The 20,506-nt window shown below is 45.2% G+C and overlaps 4 protein-coding genes across 5 annotated transcripts; 3 read left to right on the top strand and 1 right to left on the bottom strand.

Moving 5' to 3' along the window:
* The first annotated feature begins 689 nt into the window (after nt 1-689).
* On the top strand, nt 690-7,398 carry fam193b (family with sequence similarity 193 member B). Of its 2 annotated transcripts, none has more exons than XM_062475884.1 (10): nt 690-994; nt 1,964-2,206; nt 2,692-2,878; nt 3,491-3,706; nt 3,834-4,242; nt 4,466-4,649; nt 4,818-5,060; nt 5,190-6,405; nt 6,507-6,582; nt 6,723-7,398. In XM_062475884.1, exons 1-10 carry the CDS (start codon nt 839-841, stop codon nt 6,817-6,819), a joined length of 3,027 nt encoding a protein of 1,008 aa, XP_062331868.1. In that variant the 5' UTR covers nt 690-838; the 3' UTR covers nt 6,820-7,398. The 2 variants fall into 2 exon arrangements, with proteins under 2 accessions (XP_062331868.1, XP_062331869.1); XM_062475885.1 differs by having other exon boundaries at nt 691-994; nt 4,818-5,051.
* A 1,447-nt stretch (nt 7,399-8,845) lies between these two features.
* LOC134032081 (probable ATP-dependent RNA helicase DDX41) lies at nt 8,846-15,218 on the top strand. Its single transcript, XM_062475886.1, has 17 exons — nt 8,846-9,027; nt 9,430-9,525; nt 10,722-10,872; nt 11,001-11,075; nt 11,262-11,322; nt 11,422-11,558; nt 11,684-11,756; nt 11,871-12,024; nt 12,163-12,299; nt 12,474-12,636; nt 13,109-13,240; nt 13,389-13,460; nt 13,588-13,684; nt 14,097-14,246; nt 14,357-14,428; nt 14,548-14,658; nt 14,968-15,218. The coding sequence occupies exons 1-17, from the start codon at nt 9,001-9,003 to the stop codon at nt 15,102-15,104; spliced, it is 1,845 nt and encodes a 614-aa protein (XP_062331870.1). The 5' UTR covers nt 8,846-9,000; the 3' UTR covers nt 15,105-15,218.
* Nucleotides 15,219-15,390: 172 nt separating this feature from the next.
* dok3 (docking protein 3) lies at nt 15,391-18,836 on the top strand. Its single transcript, XM_062475887.1, has 5 exons — nt 15,391-15,767; nt 15,950-16,285; nt 16,633-16,723; nt 17,330-17,499; nt 17,640-18,836. The coding sequence occupies exons 1-5, from the start codon at nt 15,711-15,713 to the stop codon at nt 18,588-18,590; spliced, it is 1,605 nt and encodes a 534-aa protein (XP_062331871.1). The 5' UTR covers nt 15,391-15,710; the 3' UTR covers nt 18,591-18,836.
* Nucleotides 18,837-19,046: 210 nt separating this feature from the next.
* On the bottom strand, nt 19,047-20,219 carry atoh1b (atonal bHLH transcription factor 1b). Its single transcript, XM_062475888.1, has one exon. It carries the CDS (start codon nt 20,091-20,093, stop codon nt 19,290-19,292), a length of 804 nt encoding a protein of 267 aa, XP_062331872.1. The 5' UTR covers nt 20,094-20,219; the 3' UTR covers nt 19,047-19,289.
* Between the last annotated feature and the right edge of the window lie 287 nt (nt 20,220-20,506).

The raw sequence follows: 20,506 nt of genomic DNA, 5'->3' as shown, positions 1-20,506 counted from the left end.
GATTACTTTTGGGAAACCCGTTTTCTAACATGTGCTGCTTTAGTCTGCCAACTTTTTTTCAGAAAGTCTCAATCATTTTAGATAGCCTACTGGGTTTCAGTTAAAAAACATTTGACACTGTCCTTTACTGGTCACATGACGTGACCTCCTGTAGCTTGACCAGGTACCAGTTCTTGTCCAGTCAGTGTGAGAAATATTTATAGTATAATATAACAGTGACACAGCTCACCAATCAATACACTTTGTAGAACATATTCAGTCAACACTGTAGTCTATAAATGTTTTAATTACATTCACATTTAATTTTATCACATTCGTCTACCAAAGAGCTATTTACCTCACCAAATACGACTCAATATACGTTAAGTGTATTTAATTAATGTACATAATGTTAATAATAACGTTCTGTTAATGCCACAGAGTAAATAATGCCATAATGTCTATTGTAAATGGCTCATATATTTAAATGATGGATGAATTATTAAAATATAAACGAAAGTTAATGTACTAAGTCGTGCAAATGCAGGCATTGTCAAACGGAGCAATATCGACAACCTAGAGCAAATGCCCTCACTTATCATGGTGGCAAATTTGCCTCACTTATCACGGTGACCTGTATCACATTGAAGCATAGACATGTACACACGACTTGAAGCTAAATTGCCAGCAGTAACTTTGACCTATGAACTCCACAGTGTGCCAGTTCTCCGCCATATTGACTGTTGTCTTGACTGGAGAAGATAGGGAACATTTGTGATCCTAGAAGAACAGAAACTGTGTGTGTAAACCCTCCAAACTGGTGCAAACTTGGCCAAAGGATATCACGAACACTTGAGTAATGGCAAGGAAGAAAACCAAACAACAAGGAGTCGGGCACAAGGAGCTGGTGCCTGGACAGCAGAACATATCGAAGAACCCCGTCTCTCCCGGCGATGCAGCTGGCGGTGGTGGCGGAGATGCAGGGCTGGATAGACTGGCCACCAGGGCGAATCAGGTAGCTAGCTTTCTAGCTAGCATTTGAACATAACTTAGGCAGCTAACCAGCCCTCAAAGTCACATGGCTGCTTTTTATATGTATATATTTACGTGTTTTAAGTTGTGGATTGGATTCTATGGGTGCACAATGAACAAGGGTTTATGTTTTATTTTCGTTTCCGTAACGTGGTCGGGGTAGATCCATTTGCTACAAAGCTAGCTAGCTTGCCAGCTAAATAAATAAATAACTCATTAGCTATAAATTGTGCATGCAAGCAAAAAGACATCCACATCAGTTTACCAAACGCTGGCAAGCCAAAAAATAACCTACTTGTTTGTATCAGTTACCTACAATACCAGTTATAAGTTTGACATTGTTGTGCGCGTGCATCGGACACGTCGTAAATGCTGGCTTCGAAGTGCCATAATCGAATCTGGATCTCAGACTAGCTTGCAGTTAAAGTTTACACTTACAGACTATTAGTGGTAACTGCACCAGGCAGTTTTTACCCGTCCAGAAAGCTAGCTATCCAACGTTATATGTGCAGATCATTGCTTTATAGATTACACAACACAGCTGGCTCTGCGTGGTTAATACTGAATTGCTCATTGTCTACAGCAGAATCATGCATGTTAGCTGTGTTTTATCAGTCAGGCAGCTTGGTGTTATGGTAGTCCATCTTACGTTATCGTTTCTTGCTGTCAACCAAGCGTAAAGTTGAGGTGGACGTCATGAATATGTGAATCTGTGTGCCTTGTGTAAAGTGAAACCAAGTTGTCTCGATAGGTAACCTTCACATGATTTTGCCCATGCAGAGGCTGCGATCATAGAACTGATTTTATAAGATGCTTTACTTCTTATGAAGAAATACCCTCACATGGTACTCGCTTACCTGCCTAATCATATCCTTTAGTGCCTAAGTTAGTAAACTCTGAACCAACAGCAGTGTTTAAGACCTACCTTTTTCCACTTACATCTGCCATCCAGCCTATGCACACCTGCTGCCTACTGTGTCATCGTGAGTTTAAGGACTGGGGGGCAAACTCTGTGAACGGTCTCCCTGGGGGTCACGGGGCGAAGCTGGCAGACACGGTGGGCCGTAAGCTGGCTGACGCGGTGCCCTCCCTGTCCCAGTCTCTCCTGGGGGAGGTGCCCCTCTGGATCTGCCAGAGCTGCCGGAAGAGCGTGGAGGAGGAGGAGAGGCGGAGTGCCCAGGAGGAGCCCACACCGGTCAGTATGACAGGCCTGAAAGGACCACACTGGTCGTTATGGTAGCTTGGATGAGGTAGGCTATGTGATGGGACTTTACGGTTTAGTGTAGCAGAGATGTCAGAGATGAATGTAGGAGGATATATGATGGAATCTCCCTCCCACCCCTGAGCAGGGGTATGCTTATTGATATCTGTAGCAGAGGGACACATGGCCTCGTTGGACTATGGCCCAGTGCTTCATATAAAGTCTCGCCATGCTCAGGACCTACATAAACATGGGTGCACCGCTTGGTTCTTCCTTGCAGTTTTTGGTTGAATGGAGGTGCACCTTTTAACGAGACAATGCACAGAATATTAGATGCACTGTGCAACTGTGGAATAGCTACTTGGACAGCCTGACTGGCCCACATGCCGCAGGCCGGCCAATTTATTGTGGTGCCAAATATCATCTTGCATTTAAAAAGCCTTCTAAAGTAGCCTTGTGCCTGTCCTGTTTTGTTTCAGGTACCGTTGTCACACTCGTCCTCCTGCAAATCCCAGAGTTGTGGGAATGGGTACCCAGAGCACAGTTCTGTAGACTGGGACCCCAGCTCCTTCCTGTCAGCCCACAAGCTGTCTGGCCTCTGGAACTCTGCCCACAGCAATGGAGGGGTCCACTGCAACCACAATGCAGCCCCACACTCACAGCAAGGTCTGCTAACCCAACCCAGTTATCCTTTAACTAGGAATGCACCAAAAATGTCGTAGCCAAAAACTTTCTGCCGAAAGTGGCATTTTCGTTTTTTGGCGAAAAGAGAGAAGAGGCCAAAAATGAGCCAAAAATAAATGCTGCCCCGGCCCACAGTGCTCAGAACTCAGATTTCACTCCTGTTCGATCCAGCCATTATCACGGCGCTGCCCCACAAAGGGGGATCATGTCAGTGATGTGGAAATACTTAAATGTTTCTGATAAGAACATAAAATTTGCAATCTGCAGTGTTTGTTCAACAGACATTTCTAGAGGGGTACAATGCCGAAATTGAAATAATTTGTATAGTCTAATATTGATACAATTATTTAAAATATATTTAAAAATGGGCACAAAAGAAAAACGGTTTCAGTGTTCAGCCAAGTGCATCTTGAAGTTTCGGTTTCGGCCCATAATTTTCATTTTGGTGCATCACTAGTTAGTACCAGCATTGTTGTTGTGGCAGAAGTTAAACATGAGTTTCATATTGGATAAAAAAGACATGACAACCAGAGTATGACGTCAATGAGCAGATGCTGGTTGCTGTGTGTAATGTAGTCACCTCTACACCTCCAGGTGGAACAAGGGGACCAGTGTGTCACGAGAAACGAGGTTCTCATGAGGCACCTGGGAAATCTGCTAAGACCTCAGGGGCCAAAGTGTGCCCCTACAGTCACCCCTCATCCCAGAATTCCAGCGGAACGTCTCCTGGCAACCCCCATTCTACCTCTGACCTCTGTAAGACCACCCCCAAGCACTTCAAGACCATGTGCAGAAGACCAACTCCGCCAGGTGTGAAGCTTGCCCATCTTTATCTTTTTATCACAATTTTCCCATACATTTGAAAATATACTTGAGTTGGGGTCCAGAATCTCCTTGCTGAAAGACTCTTTCTTGACTTTTTCTGTTTCTCCCCCAGGTGAAGCCTTCCATCCCAGTGATCACCACCAACACTCGGACCTGTCTGTGCCCCCCAACAGCCCCACTGGTCTCTCCTCCCAGCATTCCTCTCTCCTACCGCCCAAGCAGAGCTCGGGAACGCACGGCCACGTCCCTTCCTCTCCCAGCCCCGGCCTCGCTGCTCACGCTCCCTTCTCTCCTCTGGTACCAAACCTCCACAGCCCGTCAGCCAAGCTCTCCTCTGGGCCTGACAGCCCCACGGCCCTCCACAAGCCTAGCCCCTGCAAGAACTCCCACATTCCTGCTGTCAACACTCAGCACAGCAAACTGGGCGGGTCCCTCATGGGCTGTAACCACCCCTGTAACGGGAACAGCGGTGCGACAGTGGCCACCTCCAACGTAGGACATCTGACAGCAGGGGCCTGCAGGTTAGTCTGGAGCATGGCTGTTGTTGTTGTGATTGTTGTCCATTTACCCAGTGGTGGGTATTTGAGGTTTGAAATACAGTAGGTCAGGTAGGTTTTTTTAATCCCTAATGCGCCACATGACATATTCGTTTAGTTTTTTAATCTAGTACTGGGCTGTTCTCTATTCCATTGCTTTGCTCGACACGTCGTCTGACTTGTCTGTCCCTGTGTGTCCTTCCCTCAGGGACCAGGCGTGTAAAGGACACAAGCTGGCTAACGGGACGTTGTGCCACGCTCCGTCGGAGCTGGAGGAGGGTGAGGACGAGGACAGCAGCTCTGAGAGGAGCTCCTGTGCCTCTTCCTCCACCAACCAGAAGGATGGGAAGTATTGCGACTGCTGCTACTGCGAGTTCTTCGGACACAACGCAGTAAGTGTCATCTTTAGCTGCAATGTTGGCCTTTTTTTCTGATGATAAAAAACTCTAATATATGGACCATCCATTGGTTTCGCTCTTTTGTTAAAATGCCAGAAGTTGTTTCCTTTAAAATATGCAGTTAAGAGAAGTGAACGCAAAATCTGTTTTCTCCACGTCCAGCCTCCTGCTGCACCGACGAGTCGTAACTATGCCGAGATCCGGGAGAAGCTACGATCCCGTCTGACCCGACGCAAGGAAGAGCTGCCTCTGCAACAAGACTCAGACCCGGGCGTCGCCAGCGCAATCGACAACCGGGACGTCGACGAGCTGTTGGACTTCATCAACAACTCGGAGCCCAAACCCATCAACAGTGCCAAGGCGGCCAAACGGGCCCGTCATAAACAGAAGAAGAAGGTAAGAGAGGTGAGAATGGAGGATATACTAGGTGCTACCTTTTATTTATTATGTTTATTTATCATGAATTGCATCTATTTACTGATTATTGTTTCTTTGTCTTTCTCTGTCGCTCTCTATCTCTCTCCACTGTGTCAGGAAAAGGAGAAGTCGCATGGCTGCATGGAGGCTGGAGGCAGCGACCCCCTATCCACCCCTCCAGAGCCTGCAGACGATCCCAGCCCTGAGGGCTCGGAGGCCAGCCGATTGCTGGAGTGGCCCCAGCTGGAGCTGGAGCGGGTCAACAGCTTCCTCACCAGCCGGCTGGAGGAGATCAAGAACACCATCAAGGACTCTATCCGGGCCTCCTTTAGCATGTATGACCTCAACCTGGATGTCAACGATTTCCCTAAGAAGGCGGCTACGCTGGAGGGCAACCATCTGCTGTCACACCTCAACGGCTCCTCCGACCTGCAGCAGATCGACCTGGACCTGGCCCCTCTCTCCCTGGGCACCTTCAAGAGCCATCTGGACCTGGTGAACGGCTGGGAGGAAGCCCACAGCCTCTCCTCCTCCAACACAACCGCCACTGCAGGGGCTGCCACCGGGGCTGCCACCGGGGCTGCCACCGGGGCTGCCACCGGGGCTGCCACCGGGGCTGCCACCGGGGCTGCCACCGGGGCTGCCACCGGGGCTGCCACCGGGGCTGCCACCGGGGCTGCCACCGGGGCTGCCACCGGGGCTGCCACCGGGGCTGCCAAAGATGTCCAGCGGCTGCACTCCACACCCAATCTGTCCAAGCTCATCCGCATTCGTTCCCCAGAGATGTGCCCCTCTTCTGGGCCGGACAGCCAGCAGCAGACCCCGGTCCCTGCTGCTGCCAAGCCCAAGGAGGATGTCTTGGATCCCAGGAACTTTGCCGCTGCTGGGGCTGGTGCTGCTAAAGCCAAGAAGGGTAAAAAGCAGCAGCAAAGGCAGGAGCAGCCTCTGACTGAGCAGAACCCAGCCAAACCCACCAAAGCTGCCTCTGGGAACGAATTGATGAGCAAGGGGGCAGACTTGGGATCTAACAGTTATAAGATCGGGTCCCGACAGCCCCCTCCACCTCAGCCCCTGTCCTCTGCAGACAGCCAGAGAACCGTGCCCAAGAACCCCACAGAGTCCAGGCCACCCAGACAGGCGACCAACGGAACAGCCAGTGGGGTCTCAAACACCCACAGGGGCAAGGCTGACGCAGAGACACGTGGAGGTCGCTCGGAACAGGAGTCAGAGGGCAGAGGTCACTCCACTGCTCCTACAAATGGACAGCAGCAGCAGCCCAAGGGGAAGAATAAGAAGAACAAGAACAAGGGCGAGAAATCTGGCCCTGCTATTGGTAGGCTATGTCAGACAATGGCGCTCATTGATAAACTATGGTGTAGTTAGGGCATGTATGTGTGTGGCAGCACTTTTACTGTGACTCTCTTCATTTCCTAGATGATGTTTTTCTGCCGAAAGATGTAGATGCTACAGAAATGGATGAGATTGATCGTGAGGTGGAATACTTCAAAAGGTAGGCACTGAATGTGGAGGAACCTGTGCACTGCAGAGGCCACACGGCAGTCATGCTGTCAGAATGTTCTCTGACGCGTTGATTGATTGTGGTCATCTGAAGCTCTCCTTCTTATCTGTCTCTTTCACTTTCTGCTGCAGGTTTTGCCTTGATTCTGCTAAACAAACCCGCCAGAAGGTAGCAGTGAACTGGTCCAACTTTAGCCTCAAAAAGGTTTCTTCAAACGCAGCTCAATAACTTGATGGGCCCCGGACTACAGAACTCCCAAGTTCCCAACATAACTGTCAATAGAACCCTGATTGGCCGGAGGCCTTTTTACTCATTCCCACTTCCTCCTCTTCTTCGTCGCAAAGCCAAGGGACCCTGGGGCAGCATCGTTTTCCATTCAGAAGGACTATAATCCTATTGGCTACTAGCCAGGGATATCTCACAAGGCCAACTCCAACTTTTGCTATCTTGGTGATGATCACAAAACGAGTTGCAAAAATGGAAAATAATCAACTTTGTCTGACCCGCTTCATCTGTGTGCTTCATTTAATGTAGTATGTAAACAGTTACCTTACAATAAAAGTGTTTTATTGCAAATGTGGCACATTTTAACATTGTTAAACCTCTGGATTCCTATTGGTTCGGTTTGGTACTCCAAAGGTACTCTGTTGCTCATTCCTGTTTTTGTTGCAGTTGTTCTTGCTCCTCTGGCCCCTTCACACCATTTCTGTGATGAGAATGTGAGGACGTTCCAGCTTTATATCATTTTACAATGAATTTAAGAAGAAAGTATTGTGAAGGTGACTCCACAGATAGATTTTTTTTCAGTGTCAGTTAGGGGGGAAAAGACATATCCACTGTCCTTGTGTAGGATTTTATGGCACCCTAGTCACCTAAACTCAACCGTACTGCATAAATTGTGCCATAGATTTAACTGACCCCTATTCAATCCACTGAATCACTGGCTAAACGCTGCATTAGGTCGTGACTGGTAGCGTCAGGTGTAGTGGCATTTGGAGTATCTCATTCTGTAGTTTTTGTTTTTAAAGCAATGCAATTTCTAAAGCAATCAACAAAGATGGATGAAATGGCATGACAGGCACCCAATGTCCTACCACGGTTTTTGTATAAAATTGTTACATGAAATGTTTTTGTTTTTTAAAACATGAACGTTTGCGAAGTAATCAATACGACACTAATATAAACTTGATCTGAAAAAAAAGTATATATATTTATTCAATTACTGTGTTTGTTTAACACTTTAATCTACCTACATCATACAAGATGTGATGAATGAAGCCAGAGCCCCCTTGTGCATGATATTTAAAAGTGATTCTGAAAACCTCTATTTTATCCAAATCTGATAACGGGCAATGCCTAACATTAGTCACTGGGTGTATCTTGCTTAAAACATTTTTATCCCTCTGGTATTTTAATTGAGCTAATATCTCCCCCCATGGTGGTTTTTGATATAGTTCTGGCTTTGAAACATGTTCCCAACTCTTTTTTTATTTTCCTTTATCGGTTGTCCAGTAATCATACATTTTATTCCAGTGTGCTTCAGTGGAGAAACGGACCACTGTCTGCCTCATGAAAGTCTCAAACTGCTGCAGTTGTATAGCTCTTACAGCTGAACGTACACTGGTGCAAGACAGCTTCCTCAAGACCATGGCATACTTCTGCTTCATCTAATCATTTCAACGTTTGTACATAAGGACAGCTTTAGTGATCATAGGTCATTCTGTGCTCTTAGCTAAACCCTCTTCCACTGCTTCCTTGGCTACCACTCCCCTTCCGCAGTCTCTGACCTTGATTATCCCTCTGATGAGAACATAAGAATCAAGTTAGTATAGTGATGGGAAGTGGAGCTTGTGTTTTAATTGAATCAAAGCAATTTGTTGGAGACTCCTTGAGATGGGATGTTTTCTTTTCCTAAAAATCTGTTATGAACTTTGTTTTCATGTTCTACATCTGATGCTATCCAGGTTATATTCAACTAGAGGACATTATCTTAAATGTTTGGAATGTAGATTTATAATACCATAAATAGCCAAGTGTATGTTGGCTTTTCTGTTTTTTATTATTCACTTTTGATACTGTGAAAATCTTTCGTTAAGAAAGATTAAAACATGACAGTTTTGAAAAATAAAGTGTGTTGTTTGCTTTCTTAATCGTTTTAGCCCGAGTTATAGTGTTAACACAAGTAAAAACTAAGTTGCTTTGCTTTGTGGAAACGTCCACTCCAGCAACATAATGTCCTTCTCAGCTTCCCGTACAGAAACAAATCGACTTCGTTCTTGGTGCGTTTGTAGGCTAGTACTAGCCAACTGCGTCCCTGAAGGAAGAAAAGAAGCAGCGTTTTGTCGTATTGTTTCATGGTCATAAGTAGGTCAGAAGAGCATATATATTTGACAAGAAACACCTACAACAATGGAGGCGGAAAATCGACTCAAGAAGGTAAGTGATTAGCTTTCACACGTTAGCATTTTGTTTTGGATTAATACTGTGCTGTGCTACAGTAGCTAGCTATCTAAACTGTTTAGGCTAAACCCCATGCAATGGAATACATCATAGCATGGGGTGCTCAATTTCGACTTGCACAAGCTTACATAGTTATTTATACAAATTATTTTCATTTCTAGAGTTAATTGGGTTTATGAAATGAAAGAATATTTCAATTTGTTTCCAACCATAACCTAGACATCAAGCAGTACATTTATTAGATAGCTAGACTATGTTGTTGGGTTTAATACTATTTTATCCTCAGCCTGGGTAAGTAGATGGTCATGCTAATATGTATAGGGCATTTAAAACTGGAGATGAACTAAAATATTGTCTGTCCATTTGTTTCTACAACAGAGGTCTTACGGCGAGGAAGAAAAATCGGGATCAGAGAGATCTGAAGATGACGCCTATGTTCCATACGTTCCCGTTAAAATACGAAAGCACCAAATGGTATGTACACATCAGTTAATGTCCAGATTGTTTCACACCTACCCATATGAAGGATGCCATGTACAAGTGCTATTTTGCGTCCTGATCACAAGCAGATTCAATCATTGGCGAAAAAAAATATACAGTACTGTGCATAAGTCTTGGGCACCCAAGATGTTTTACACAAATAATGTCTTATACTGTATTTCTTCAATTAAATGCTATAGCTTTTCTTGAATTACATGTTTAGATGAGGGCGGTGTGTACACGAGGGCAGCTTTTATTATTATTATTTAATCCGTAATTAAGAACAACACAGAAAAATCTAAATTTAATGTTGCTGCATTTTTTTGAGGGCGGCGTTTAAGTGTATCAGATTTTAATGCAATGTTTAATCAAATAAATATATGTAATATAATTTTTATTTATTTGTGCAGCAGTATAAAAGTGCAATTTTGCACGGTACTGTATATATAATACACACACTACCGTTCAAAAGTTTGGGGTCACTTAGAAATGTCCTTATTTTTCAAAGAAAAGCACTTTTTTTCAATGAAGATAACATTAAATTAATCAGAAAAACACTATACATTGTTAATGTGGTAAATGACTATTCTAGGTGGAAACGTCTGTTTTTTAATTAAATATCTACATAGGTGTATAGAGGCCCATTTCAAGCAACTCTCACTACAGTGTTCAAATGGTACATTGTGTTTGCTAATTACCTTAGAAGACTAATGGATGATTAGAAGAATTAGAATTAGAATGCCAAAGGTCTCCAATGCTGTAATTGCTGCAAATGGAGCATTCTTTGACGAAAGCAAAGTTTGAAGAACAAAATTAATATTTCAAATACAAATAACTATTTCTAACCTTGTAAATGTCTTGACTATATTTTCTATTCATTTTGCAACTTATTTGATAAATAAAAGTGTGAGTTTTCATGGAAAATTGTCTGGGTGACCCCAAACTTTTGAACGGTAGTGTATATATTATTCAGCCAGCTCAGGGGGGGCCAGGGGCATTTTTACAGGGGCACTGTAAAAGGTCCCTGTGTAGAACCCCCACTGGATTCAATGTCCTCTATAATCCTGTAGTTAATCATTCTCAAACATCACTTATCATATTACTAACATGAATTATCACACATTATTCGTAAATTGCGTATAATAGACTTCGATTCCAGCCTGGTTGTTATACCTTCTCCTGTTCTACAGCTTCAGAAGATGCTACGTCTGCGAGGGAAGGCAGTGGAGGAGGATCAGAAGGACAGCGGAGGAGAGCAGAGGGATGAAGAGGAAGGTCTGGGGCCTCGCTCCAACGTCAGCCTCCTGGACCAGCACCAGCACCTCAAGGAGAAAGCAGAAGGTACCACATTTTGAGTGTTCATGTCAACAGTGTATAAGATGTATGTTACAATGGTCCACCAGTGAGGCCCTGAGAAGTAGGGATCATGTTTAGTGCTAAGCCCCTGTGCTGTTTCATTCTGTTCGTAGCCCGTAAGGAGTCGGCCAAGGAGAAACAGCTGAAGGAGGAAGAGAAGATTCTGGAGAGCGTTGCTGAGGGCAGAGGTAAACCATTACCAGATTCCAACCTGCCTTCATACTGTGAAATGTAGCAGGTTGAAAAGGGGATTGGCTCAGTCAAAGAGGTGGTTATGACTTTTATTACATGCCCCCCATGCACTCAATGAATATTCACTATATCAGCATTTCTCATTATCTTGAGATTAAACATCTTGTTTCTCTTGGGGTCAGCTCTCATGTCAGTGAAAGAGATGGCTAAAGGCATCATATACGACGATCCAATCAAAACAAGGTAAGTTCCATGGTTGGGTTCAAACTAAGGCCTTGGGGCTTATGATGTAAAGCTTGTGGTAACACTCACCCGTCCTCTCACTGTGATTGTCCGGTCCAGCTGGAAGGCTCCGCGGTACATCCTAAACATGCCCCCTGCCAGACACGAGCGCGTCAGGAAGAAGTTCCACATCCTGGTGGATGGAGATGGTGTCCCTGCTCCTATTAAGACCTTCAGAGAGATGAAGTTTCCACAAGGTGAGAGACACTGCACCGCACCCACTCACCATTAATCTTCTAACACACCTGCTATGATATTTTCATTCAAAAGAAACTCACTTTATTAATATACCCATCTTATGTTTCACTAATTGTCCCTCCAGCTGTTATGAAAGGTTTGAAGAAGAAAGGGATTGTGCATCCCACACCTATTCAGGTCCAGGGAATCCCTACTGTGTGAGTAGACCCAGTCCTCCTGTCTCCCCTCTAGCATTCCTGGCTACTTGTCTTGACTTCAGGGTCTGGTCGTGTTTCTGTCTTATGGATGACGTTGCTCCCATTTGTATGTAGCCTGTCAGGCAGAGACATGATTGGCATCGCCTTCACTGGGTCAGGAAAGACCCTGGTCTTCACCCTGCCCATCATCATGTTCTCCCTGGAGCAGGAGAAGAGGCTTCCCTTCTGCAAGAGAGAAGGGCCCTACGGACTCATCATTTGCCCGTCGGTGAGTCGTCAACTCGGGTCCGACATCATTTGAGCTTGAACTAAGCCATCGGGAGAGAGACTAAGCTTCTGACAGACACATTCTTAGATGATAGTATATAACAGCGGTATGGTAACAGTTACCCTGGTTCCCTTCCAGAGAGAGTTGGCGAGGCAGACCCACAGCATCATAGAGTACTACTGCAAGCTGCTGGAGGAGGAAGGAGCCCCCCAGCTGCGCTCCGCCCTCTGCATCGGAGGCATGTCCGTCAAAGAGCAGATGGAGGTGGTCAACCAGTAAGTCCTGGCTGCTGGGGTCAACAACAGACACAAGTGTTTGCCAATGCACGGATCGGGTTACTTTGTTGTTGTTGTATTTTAAGTAGAGAGGAACTAGGTTTCAGTTGCTGTTTTCTGTCCATCTATGGGCCTCGGTCCTGGCTGATTGTTTGTCTCCTCCCTGGGTTGCAGGGGGGTCCACATGATGGTGGCCACCCCTGGCAGGCTGATGGACCTGCTCCAGAAGAAGATGATAAGCCTGGACATCTGCCGTTACCTGGCCCTGGACGAGGCTGACAGGATGATTGACATGGGCTTCGAGGAGGACATCAGGACCATCTTCTCCTACTTTAAGGTCAGCCCCCCGTTGGGAGAGGTGTATGTAGCCTGCCCAGGAGACTGGTGGAACCATGGGAGAATTTCAACCGTGTAGTTGTAGTGGACAGTGGTCACTTTCCTTATTGTCACCCACCAGGGATCACCTGACACACAAAGCAGGATGTGTCTCGAAGCAGTTACGTAACACAGGGTTCCCGCGGGGTCTGCAAATGTAAAAAATTATGAACTTTAAATTTAAGGCCTTGAAAGCCTTAAAAACGGCCAGATTTTCATCCGAGGTCTTAAATTTCATTTAGACAGGTCTAAAAAAGGTTTTACTCTTGTTCATTCAATACCTTACTGCAAAATACATTTGCGTCTCCTCAGAGTTTGTTAGTTTGTTAAAAATGGGAAAGTGTACATTCAACGAGACACGAGGCTCGCTGCAAACTTTGCCCAAAAAACCTGAAACCTGCAAGAACCTTGGTAACAGCACTGTCATCCTACAGGGTCAGAGACAGACTCTTCTCTTTAGTGCCACCATGCCAAAGAAGATCGCAAACTTTGCTAAGAGTGCCCTGGTCAAACCCATCACCATAAACGTAGGCAGGGCCGGAGCTGCCAGCTTGGATGTCATTCAGGTAAGCTCACCAGGCAATATAGCACTGTGGGATGTATTAGCATTTGACAACATGCCAGATCCTATTGTTGGGATATTGTTAGTCTTTTTAGCGTTGTTTTTATAAACCAGCTAGGTGTAGCTAATGCGCTGTCTCCCTGTGTGTACAGGAAGTGGAGTATGTGAAGGAAGAGGCCAAGATGGTGTACCTGCTGGAGTGCTTGCAGAAAACCCCACCTCCTGTGAGTTCACACTGCTGTCGAAACTTCCCGCAATCCAGCTTGGCAGGATGTGTTAACGCCGGACTCGGGATGTGGTTGAGTCTGAACACGAAGTGAACATGTTCCTTTTCTTTCCCGTTCCTTCCAGGTGTTGATGTTTGCGGAGAAGAAAGCCGACGTAGACGCCATCCACGAGTACCTGCTGCTGAAAGGAGTGGAGGCTGTGGCCATCCACGGAGGGAAAGGTTACACATCAAATGAACAGTGGTGTTCAGAAGGGTACTTCTGAACAGGGAGTCAGGTGGCTGAGCGGTTAGGGAATCGGGCTAGTAATCTGAAGGTTGACGGTTCGATTCCAGGCCGTGAAAAAGGATGTTGTGTCCTTGGGAAAGACACTTCACCCTACTTGCCTCTGGGGGAATGTCCCTGTACTTACTGCAAGTCGCTCTGGATAAGAGCGTCTGCTAAATGACTAAATGTAATGTATTGGGTCCAGCCTGTTCCCCTTCTCTGCAGTTGCAACCTCGTACCACTAGGTGTCCTCCTTCCTTCACACATTTCAGCCATCTCTTTCTCTATGTGTTGTCACCCTCAAATCTCGAGATTCAGCTGTATGTTTGTCCTGAAGCCTGATTTGATCCTTCTGGATGTTTCCAGACCAGGAGGAGAGAACCAAAGCCATCGAAGCATTTAAGGAAGGGAAGAAAGATGTGCTTGTGGCCACAGACGTGGCTTCCAAAGGTCTGGACTTTCCCGCCATTCAACACGTGGTGAACTACGACATGCCAGAGGAGATAGAAAACTATGGTGAGGGCCTCTTTAACACCGAGGTCGTGCTTTTTCCCACCTTGTTTTTACTCATGTTTTAAAGCCACTGTCGGAAATCCCCCACGTCATATACATTTCCCATATTTCAGTCCACAGGATTGGAAGAACTGGTAGATCTGGGAAAACTGGTATTGCAACAACCTTCATCAACAAAGGCTGCGGTAAGCAGCAACCAATATCATACAATTAACAAATGTCAACAGAAGGATTTCCTCATTCCACAGCCCCCAGGGTGTTGAAGCGTTTGTTACAACCTGTGTCTCTGTGTGTTGTTGTGCAGATGAGTCGGTGCTGATGGATCTCAAAGCTCTGCTGATCGAGGCCAAGCAGAAGGTGCCTCCGGTCCTCCAGGTGCTCCAGACAGGAGACGAGACCATGCTGGACATCGGAGGCACGTCTCTGTCTTTCACCATCCTCTCCCTCCGGCTCTCTCATTTCAGTCTCTTTCATGTTCTCACTGTTCTCCTCCTGTCCTGAATATTTTGTTATTTTCTTTTCGCGGTCAGAAATAGAACTCACTTTAGTTTTACTGTGTCTTTCTATTATCCATATTTACAGTAAATAAAGTATGTTGTAATTATTACCTGAATAAAATAAAATAATAAGTTTAAGTTAATTCACATATTTACTAATTTGCAACTTTTGAGAGGTTATGGCACAGGCTCCTTGTGTAACACCCTGATTGGTCTTGTGTCCTCAGGGGAGAGAGGCTGTACGTTCTGTGGTGGTCTGGGTCATCGTATCACCGACTGCCCCAAGCTGGAGGCCATGCAGACTAAACAGGTCACCAACATTGGACGCAAGGACTACCTGGCTCACAGCTCCATGGACTTCTAACGACATGTTTGAGGCTCTGAATCTCTCAGATTTTAAACTACCAGTAGACATGCTCAGTGAATTGTACAGTCGTGTGAATTATGTTTTCAATTAAAATGGACTTCCTTTTTGTTGCCAGAGATGACTCATTGAGATGTGGGTTACAAATGAGTTCTGTTTTTACGTAAAGACATATGCATCTATGAAATGTTTCTGTGAATATTTTATATGGAACCATGAAGCAAAATTAAATAACAATTTTGTGTTAAAAAAAGAAAAAAAAGCGTCTTTTTAAACCATTGTGAAAGTAATTTGTACTGCGAAAATGATGAAATGTGTACAAAAGGAAGTGAGTCTCACTTTCTATAAAATAGTTTTTACATAGACATACTGCTATGGTTCCTGGTGGTTCTACAGGAAACAGCTGAGAACTAAGCTAAGCATGTTATAAAATATTTTTGTTTCTGAATTAATGAGAACGTAGCCATCTGATGATGTGCAAAAGATAGATTTGGTTTGTTTTTTGTAGGGTGTTTTTTTTTTTTTTTTTTTTTTTTTACTGCGCCCACAGTGCTGTAGTGTAGAAGTAACAGCAGGCAGAGGCAGAGGAAACAGTTGGACAAAGCCATGGAGGTTGCCTTTAAGGAGGGTGTATTGTATTTACAAGGAGTCAAGTTTGGAAAGGTATGTATAAATGAATGGCTTCAAACAGAACAAAAAGTAACTACAAGTTATACGTAATAATCTTGCGTTTGAGATTAATGAAACTAGGCTGGTGAAGTAAGTCAACATGACTGCAATACCTAGTTGAGAATATTGAGTGTGTATGAAGGACCAGTCTTTAACCTTGTTGGTGTTACCCAAAGAAAACCTGGCGCAAGACCTGGGCGATGCTTTTCCAGCCCAGCATGTCGGGGGTTGGCCGGGTTGAGCTCTATAACATGCGCGACGGACCCACATCCCTCTATGCAAAGTCCCCTCTGTCTAGGAGGCCAGAGAAGAGGGTCCGTCTGTGTGACTGCCTGAGCATCACCCTGGCCCAGGAGGAGATCTGCCCCCCAGAGTGTAGTGCCTTCCTCCTCAGCACCACCCAGCGGTGCTACACTCTGGCCTCTGACGCCTGCCAGGACTGGGTCTGCACATTCTCACAGGTGGCCTTCCAGGCACCAGATAGCCTAAAATCCCGGAGCTGGAGGGAAGAGGTCAGTGTGTGTACATGTTGGTGGTGGTCCTGGTCGTTGGCGGGGGGGGGGGGGGGGGTCTATCAATATTCTGTTATCAAGTAAATTTAGGTTTATCTCAGTCTTTTTTTAGGTTCTCTGAACTGGGGGTTTATTGTTTACCCCCTCTATCTGTGGGTCTAGATTTGAGACCCACAGTAGCAGCAATGGGGAAGTTATAATGGCAACTGCCCTTTTCACTTCTCCTATCTTGCTGCTTGCACAAGCCTCAATCTGCTTGTGTGTCTAACAATGTTCATATCATAAAACAGAGATAAGTGAGAGTATGTTTCCACTCCAAGATGCAACACTTTCCTCTGGCTCAACAGAAAGAACCCACAGAGCCAGAGACGAGAGTTCTTCAGACATTGGGGGAGATACCCATGGAAGACAATGAACTGTACTCATCTTGGAAACCCGGTAGCAGTAATTCATTGATCTATTCACATTAACATTGCAATTGTGGCTTAGTCATGAGCCTTTTTTTAATTAGGCTTATCACCTCATCATGTTTCGTGACAGTGTTTCCCCACAAGTTCTTTTGAAACAGGATATGTCTTAATAGGAGGGAGCGTGACAATATCTCTTATATGAACAAACAAAATGGCTTCTTATCGCTACTCCTCATATTGACAAAAGAATACTTTGTCAATACAGAGAAGGAAATAAAGCGAGGAAATTGATCCCTACATAGATGTTCTGTGAGAGTAAGGAAGAAGATTAGTGTTGTTGACAACCAAGCACTCAAGTCTGGTTCCATTAAATATTGGTATAGTAAATATGAATATGAACATCCTTGTAGGCCAACTGTATAGGCATCCATTAGTCCCTTCGGTTTGACCCGAATTTTGCTTCTGTCTTAGACTGAATGCTTGAGATACAGTATGAGTGATTTGATCTCAAACTCTGATCTACATGTTTCATTGACTTTAAAGTATTGTGGATAAACACAGCATTTGATCCTGTGGTATACTAAAAAACAAATTCTGCATGCATCATCTCTTCCTTTCTGTTGTTTAACCTCAGCCCAGTACACGGTCACAATCCAGCCCACTGAGGCCTCGATCAGGTGTAAGCTGGCAGGGGACTACCTCCTTTGCCCGGTCACAGACGGCCTCCTGCTGCTGGAGCTCTACACAGCCCAGACCATCTACAGCTGGCCCTACCACCTCCTACGCAGATTTGGATTATTCAAGGTACAGGTGGCCGGAGCAGGTCGCCTTCATAAATCCTAGAGAATATGAATGATTTTCATGAAACCCTTTTATTTCATCTGCAGCCCCATGCTCTTGTGTGTTATCGTGAGATTAAACCGTGAAGGTGTGTTTGATCGCAGGGGGGCTTCTCCATCGAGGCAGGCCGTCGCTGCTCCTCGGGGGAGGGGCAGTTCAGCTTCCTGTCCCAGCTGGGTCCCCAGATCCACTGGGCAGTGGAGGAGGCCATCGCCCAGCACCGTCAGGAGGAGGACACGAAACCTCCTCCCTGGACCTCCCTTCCCCCTTCTGAAGCCCCGACCTCGGGCTGTTATCGTGACAGCAGCCACCTCCAATCTGACTATCCTGACAGACTCACCGGCGCTCAACAGCCACCCAGGTCCTCTCCCACTGGATGTTTACTTCCCGAGGAAGAGAGCGATGAGTGTGACGGTCAGCTGTATGCGACAATAGACGACAGCTCTGGAGCGAGCTGCAAACATCCAGCACCTATGAGGATGCTGAGCCTGCCTGAGGCCAGCCTGGAGTCTGGGGGGGATGAGGAGGACAGTGAGAGGTGTTATTCTCTGGACGCAATCAGACTGGACAACTTGAATGGAGAGTCTGACTATTACAACCTGAGAACATGGGTGGAGGGCCAGGGGGTCACAGAGAAAGACAGTTCTAAAATGGAGTGTACATATGCAATAGTGAGCAAACCTCAGTCCCAGTGCCAATCCCAGACACATTTCCAAGGCCAACTGCTGTTGCAGCCGCAGCCTAACTATTATCAGCCTAAGTCACACCCCCAACTTGAGCTCCGATCTCCTATCAGGACAAAGCCTCAGCGGACCCACCCGAAGCCCCAGCCCCGAGCCCTCAGCCAGCCCCGACACCAGTCCCCGGTCCAAGTGGAAGAGGAGGCAGAGGAAAGAGGGGAGGGGCGGGCCAGACATGTCTCCCCCAACATCAATCCAACTGAGATCCCTGGTAGCTTTAAACAGAGGCTGTCAGATATCCTCTCTAAAGACCTTGCAAAGTTCCAGCCGGCCCTTCCCTCAGGAGAGAGTGATTCCCCCACCTTCCACCACTAATTGTCAAAGAAAATATTCTGAAGGAATAGATCATAGAATATTATAGATATAATATCTATAATTATGTATTTAATTATGTTTGTGTAGTCACTACAATATCATTGGTCTTTACTTTTATTGGATATTTTGAGTTAATCATTCACAATTTTATACTGTTTAAAAAGGTTTTCTGTGAGGGGAATGAGAGACCGAAAATCAATTTAAAAATGTACATTTTAGAACAAATTATTTTTTATTGCTTCTTCGTAAGTAAAATAACCATTACATAAATACCAAAATAGTTTCATGTTTAAATACATATGCAGAGAGCAAAAGGGGCAAATGCAATCAGTCAAGTCACATTTGATAAAGTGCAATGATTGGGCTCTAGAAATTCATTTTACATGAAGCCTTAAATGTTGTGAACATGAAAAAAGAAAAAAAAATTCTAAAAAGTATCTCATGTGTTATGTGGCATTTAATCATATGGATCATAAAATATGGCAGGTGATACCTACTGTGTTTGCTAGGCTACTTGTCCTTTCTCATTCTAGCATATACCAACATTTCAAGACCGGCTACAAACTCAACACTCAACAATTTTGGTGCCCCTCATGTCTTCTAAAACACAGACAAGTGATAGCAAATTGTCATTGACCAGTAAAACACCCACACATTTCCCTTGGAATTGATTTGAAAGAATATCCTGGCAGTTAAGAGTCACTGTCTGCTGCTCTGGCCGTCCTCGGGATCACTGTAGTGTGAGGACTCCCCATCACTTCCGTTAGAAGCGGAGGCCCTTTTATTTCCAATAGACAGGTCAGATTTAGGGGTCGTCAGGATGATGAGGTGACCCACTTTGGTAGAAGTGTTACCCTGCTCTCCATTTAGCCTCTTCTGCGCTGGATGGGAGTCCATTGTGTAGGTGATATCGCTGTTGAAGGTGGTTTCTGGCGAGAAGGTTTGCATTGCATTTCTTTTGGTGGGGTTATCAGGAGAGCTGCATCCTGTACGTGAACTCCTCTCGGGCTGCACAACTCCATCCAGAATCTCGGACAGTTCAGTGATGTAAATCTGTGCCATTTGGAGAGTGTCGTATTTAGAAAGTTTTTTCTCGTTCTCCAATGAAGGGATTACACTCCTTAATTTGTCAAATGCTCGGTTGAGCCCGTGCATCCTTCTTCGCTCCCTCGCGTTTGCAGCCACGCGCCGATGTTTCTGCGGGCCTGGGTTGCCAAGCTTGCTTGCCTCTTCTGGCATTTCATCAACATCCATCTCATTGATAGAACTGTCTGAAAATGTACCCACAGAAATAAATTTGTCAAGCGTCATTTCCATGGATCCGTGTGAGTATCGTCCAGAAACTCCACTGGAAGAAAACGCAGGATTGGAACTTGAAGACTGAACAGGTGAAGTTATCCAAGTCCTGGAGTTGATGTGCACAATATTTGACTCTTCTAACAATGAGTAATCATCCGTGGAATAGTCTGACCAGTTGGAAAGTTCGGATTTAGTTGCTGTCATAGTTGCTATTGCAGTAAAAACAAACAACAAAATAAAAAAGTAGTTAGTCCAGATGTCTAAAGTGTTCCTTCAGTTTTCAGGATCTACACAGAACCAACTCCCAGAAGTCTCATGTCACCCCTGAATCCCTCGTGGGCCTTTAGTACATCACAGACCCCTACCCCGCCCATTAACAGGTCGGCAGCGAGCAGCCAATCACAAGAGTGAGGCATTTTGCAAATGAAGAAATTGTATTATGACTTTCTCTATTGTGTATTTTTATTCAAACTTATTAGCATTACAAATGAATCTCACTTTGCCATTAGAGAGGTGATTTATTGTCCATCTGCGGAGTTTGGTTATGGCTTTTATTTGTTTTGCAGGTTGTTATGGTTTGTTTGTTTATTATTTGTTTATTATTTGTTTCGAGTAAA

Source organism: Osmerus eperlanus, chromosome 13, assembly GCF_963692335.1.
Source record: "Osmerus eperlanus chromosome 13, fOsmEpe2.1, whole genome shotgun sequence".
NCBI classification, from domain to species: Eukaryota; Metazoa; Chordata; class Actinopteri; order Osmeriformes; family Osmeridae; genus Osmerus; species Osmerus eperlanus.
Note: the sequence above shows the minus strand (reverse complement) of the source record. Positions and strands in the feature narration are given on the sequence as shown.

Excerpts from the sequence above, each read along its gene's own strand:
- fam193b (XM_062475884.1), top strand. The coding sequence starts at position 839 with ATGGCAAGGAAGAAAACCAAACAACAAGGAGTCGGGCACAAGGAGCTG. Across the intron at positions 4,243-4,465 it reads CTGACAGCAGGGGCCTGCAG|GGACCAGGCGTGTAAAGGAC; the intron begins GTTAGTCTGGAG and ends TCCTTCCCTCAG. Across the intron at positions 5,061-5,189 it reads AGAAGAAGAAGGTAAGAGAG|GAAAAGGAGAAGTCGCATGG; the intron begins GTGAGAATGGAG and ends CCACTGTGTCAG.
- LOC134032081 (XM_062475886.1), top strand. The coding sequence starts at position 9,001 with ATGGAGGCGGAAAATCGACTCAAGAAG. Across the intron at positions 12,025-12,162 it reads GACTCATCATTTGCCCGTCG|AGAGAGTTGGCGAGGCAGAC; the intron begins GTGAGTCGTCAA and ends GTTCCCTTCCAG. Across the intron at positions 14,429-14,547 it reads CTTCATCAACAAAGGCTGCG|ATGAGTCGGTGCTGATGGAT; the intron begins GTAAGCAGCAAC and ends GTTGTTGTGCAG.
- atoh1b (XM_062475888.1), bottom strand. The coding sequence starts at position 20,093 with ATGACAGCAACTAAATCCGAACTTTCCAACTGGTCAGACTATTCCACG.
- dok3 (XM_062475887.1), top strand. The coding sequence starts at position 15,711 with ATGGAGGTTGCCTTTAAGGAGGGTGTATTGTATTTACAAGGAGTCAAG. Across the intron at positions 15,768-15,949 it reads AAGGAGTCAAGTTTGGAAAG|AAAACCTGGCGCAAGACCTG; the intron begins GTATGTATAAAT and ends TGTTACCCAAAG. Across the intron at positions 16,286-16,632 it reads CCCGGAGCTGGAGGGAAGAG|AAAGAACCCACAGAGCCAGA; the intron begins GTCAGTGTGTGT and ends CTGGCTCAACAG.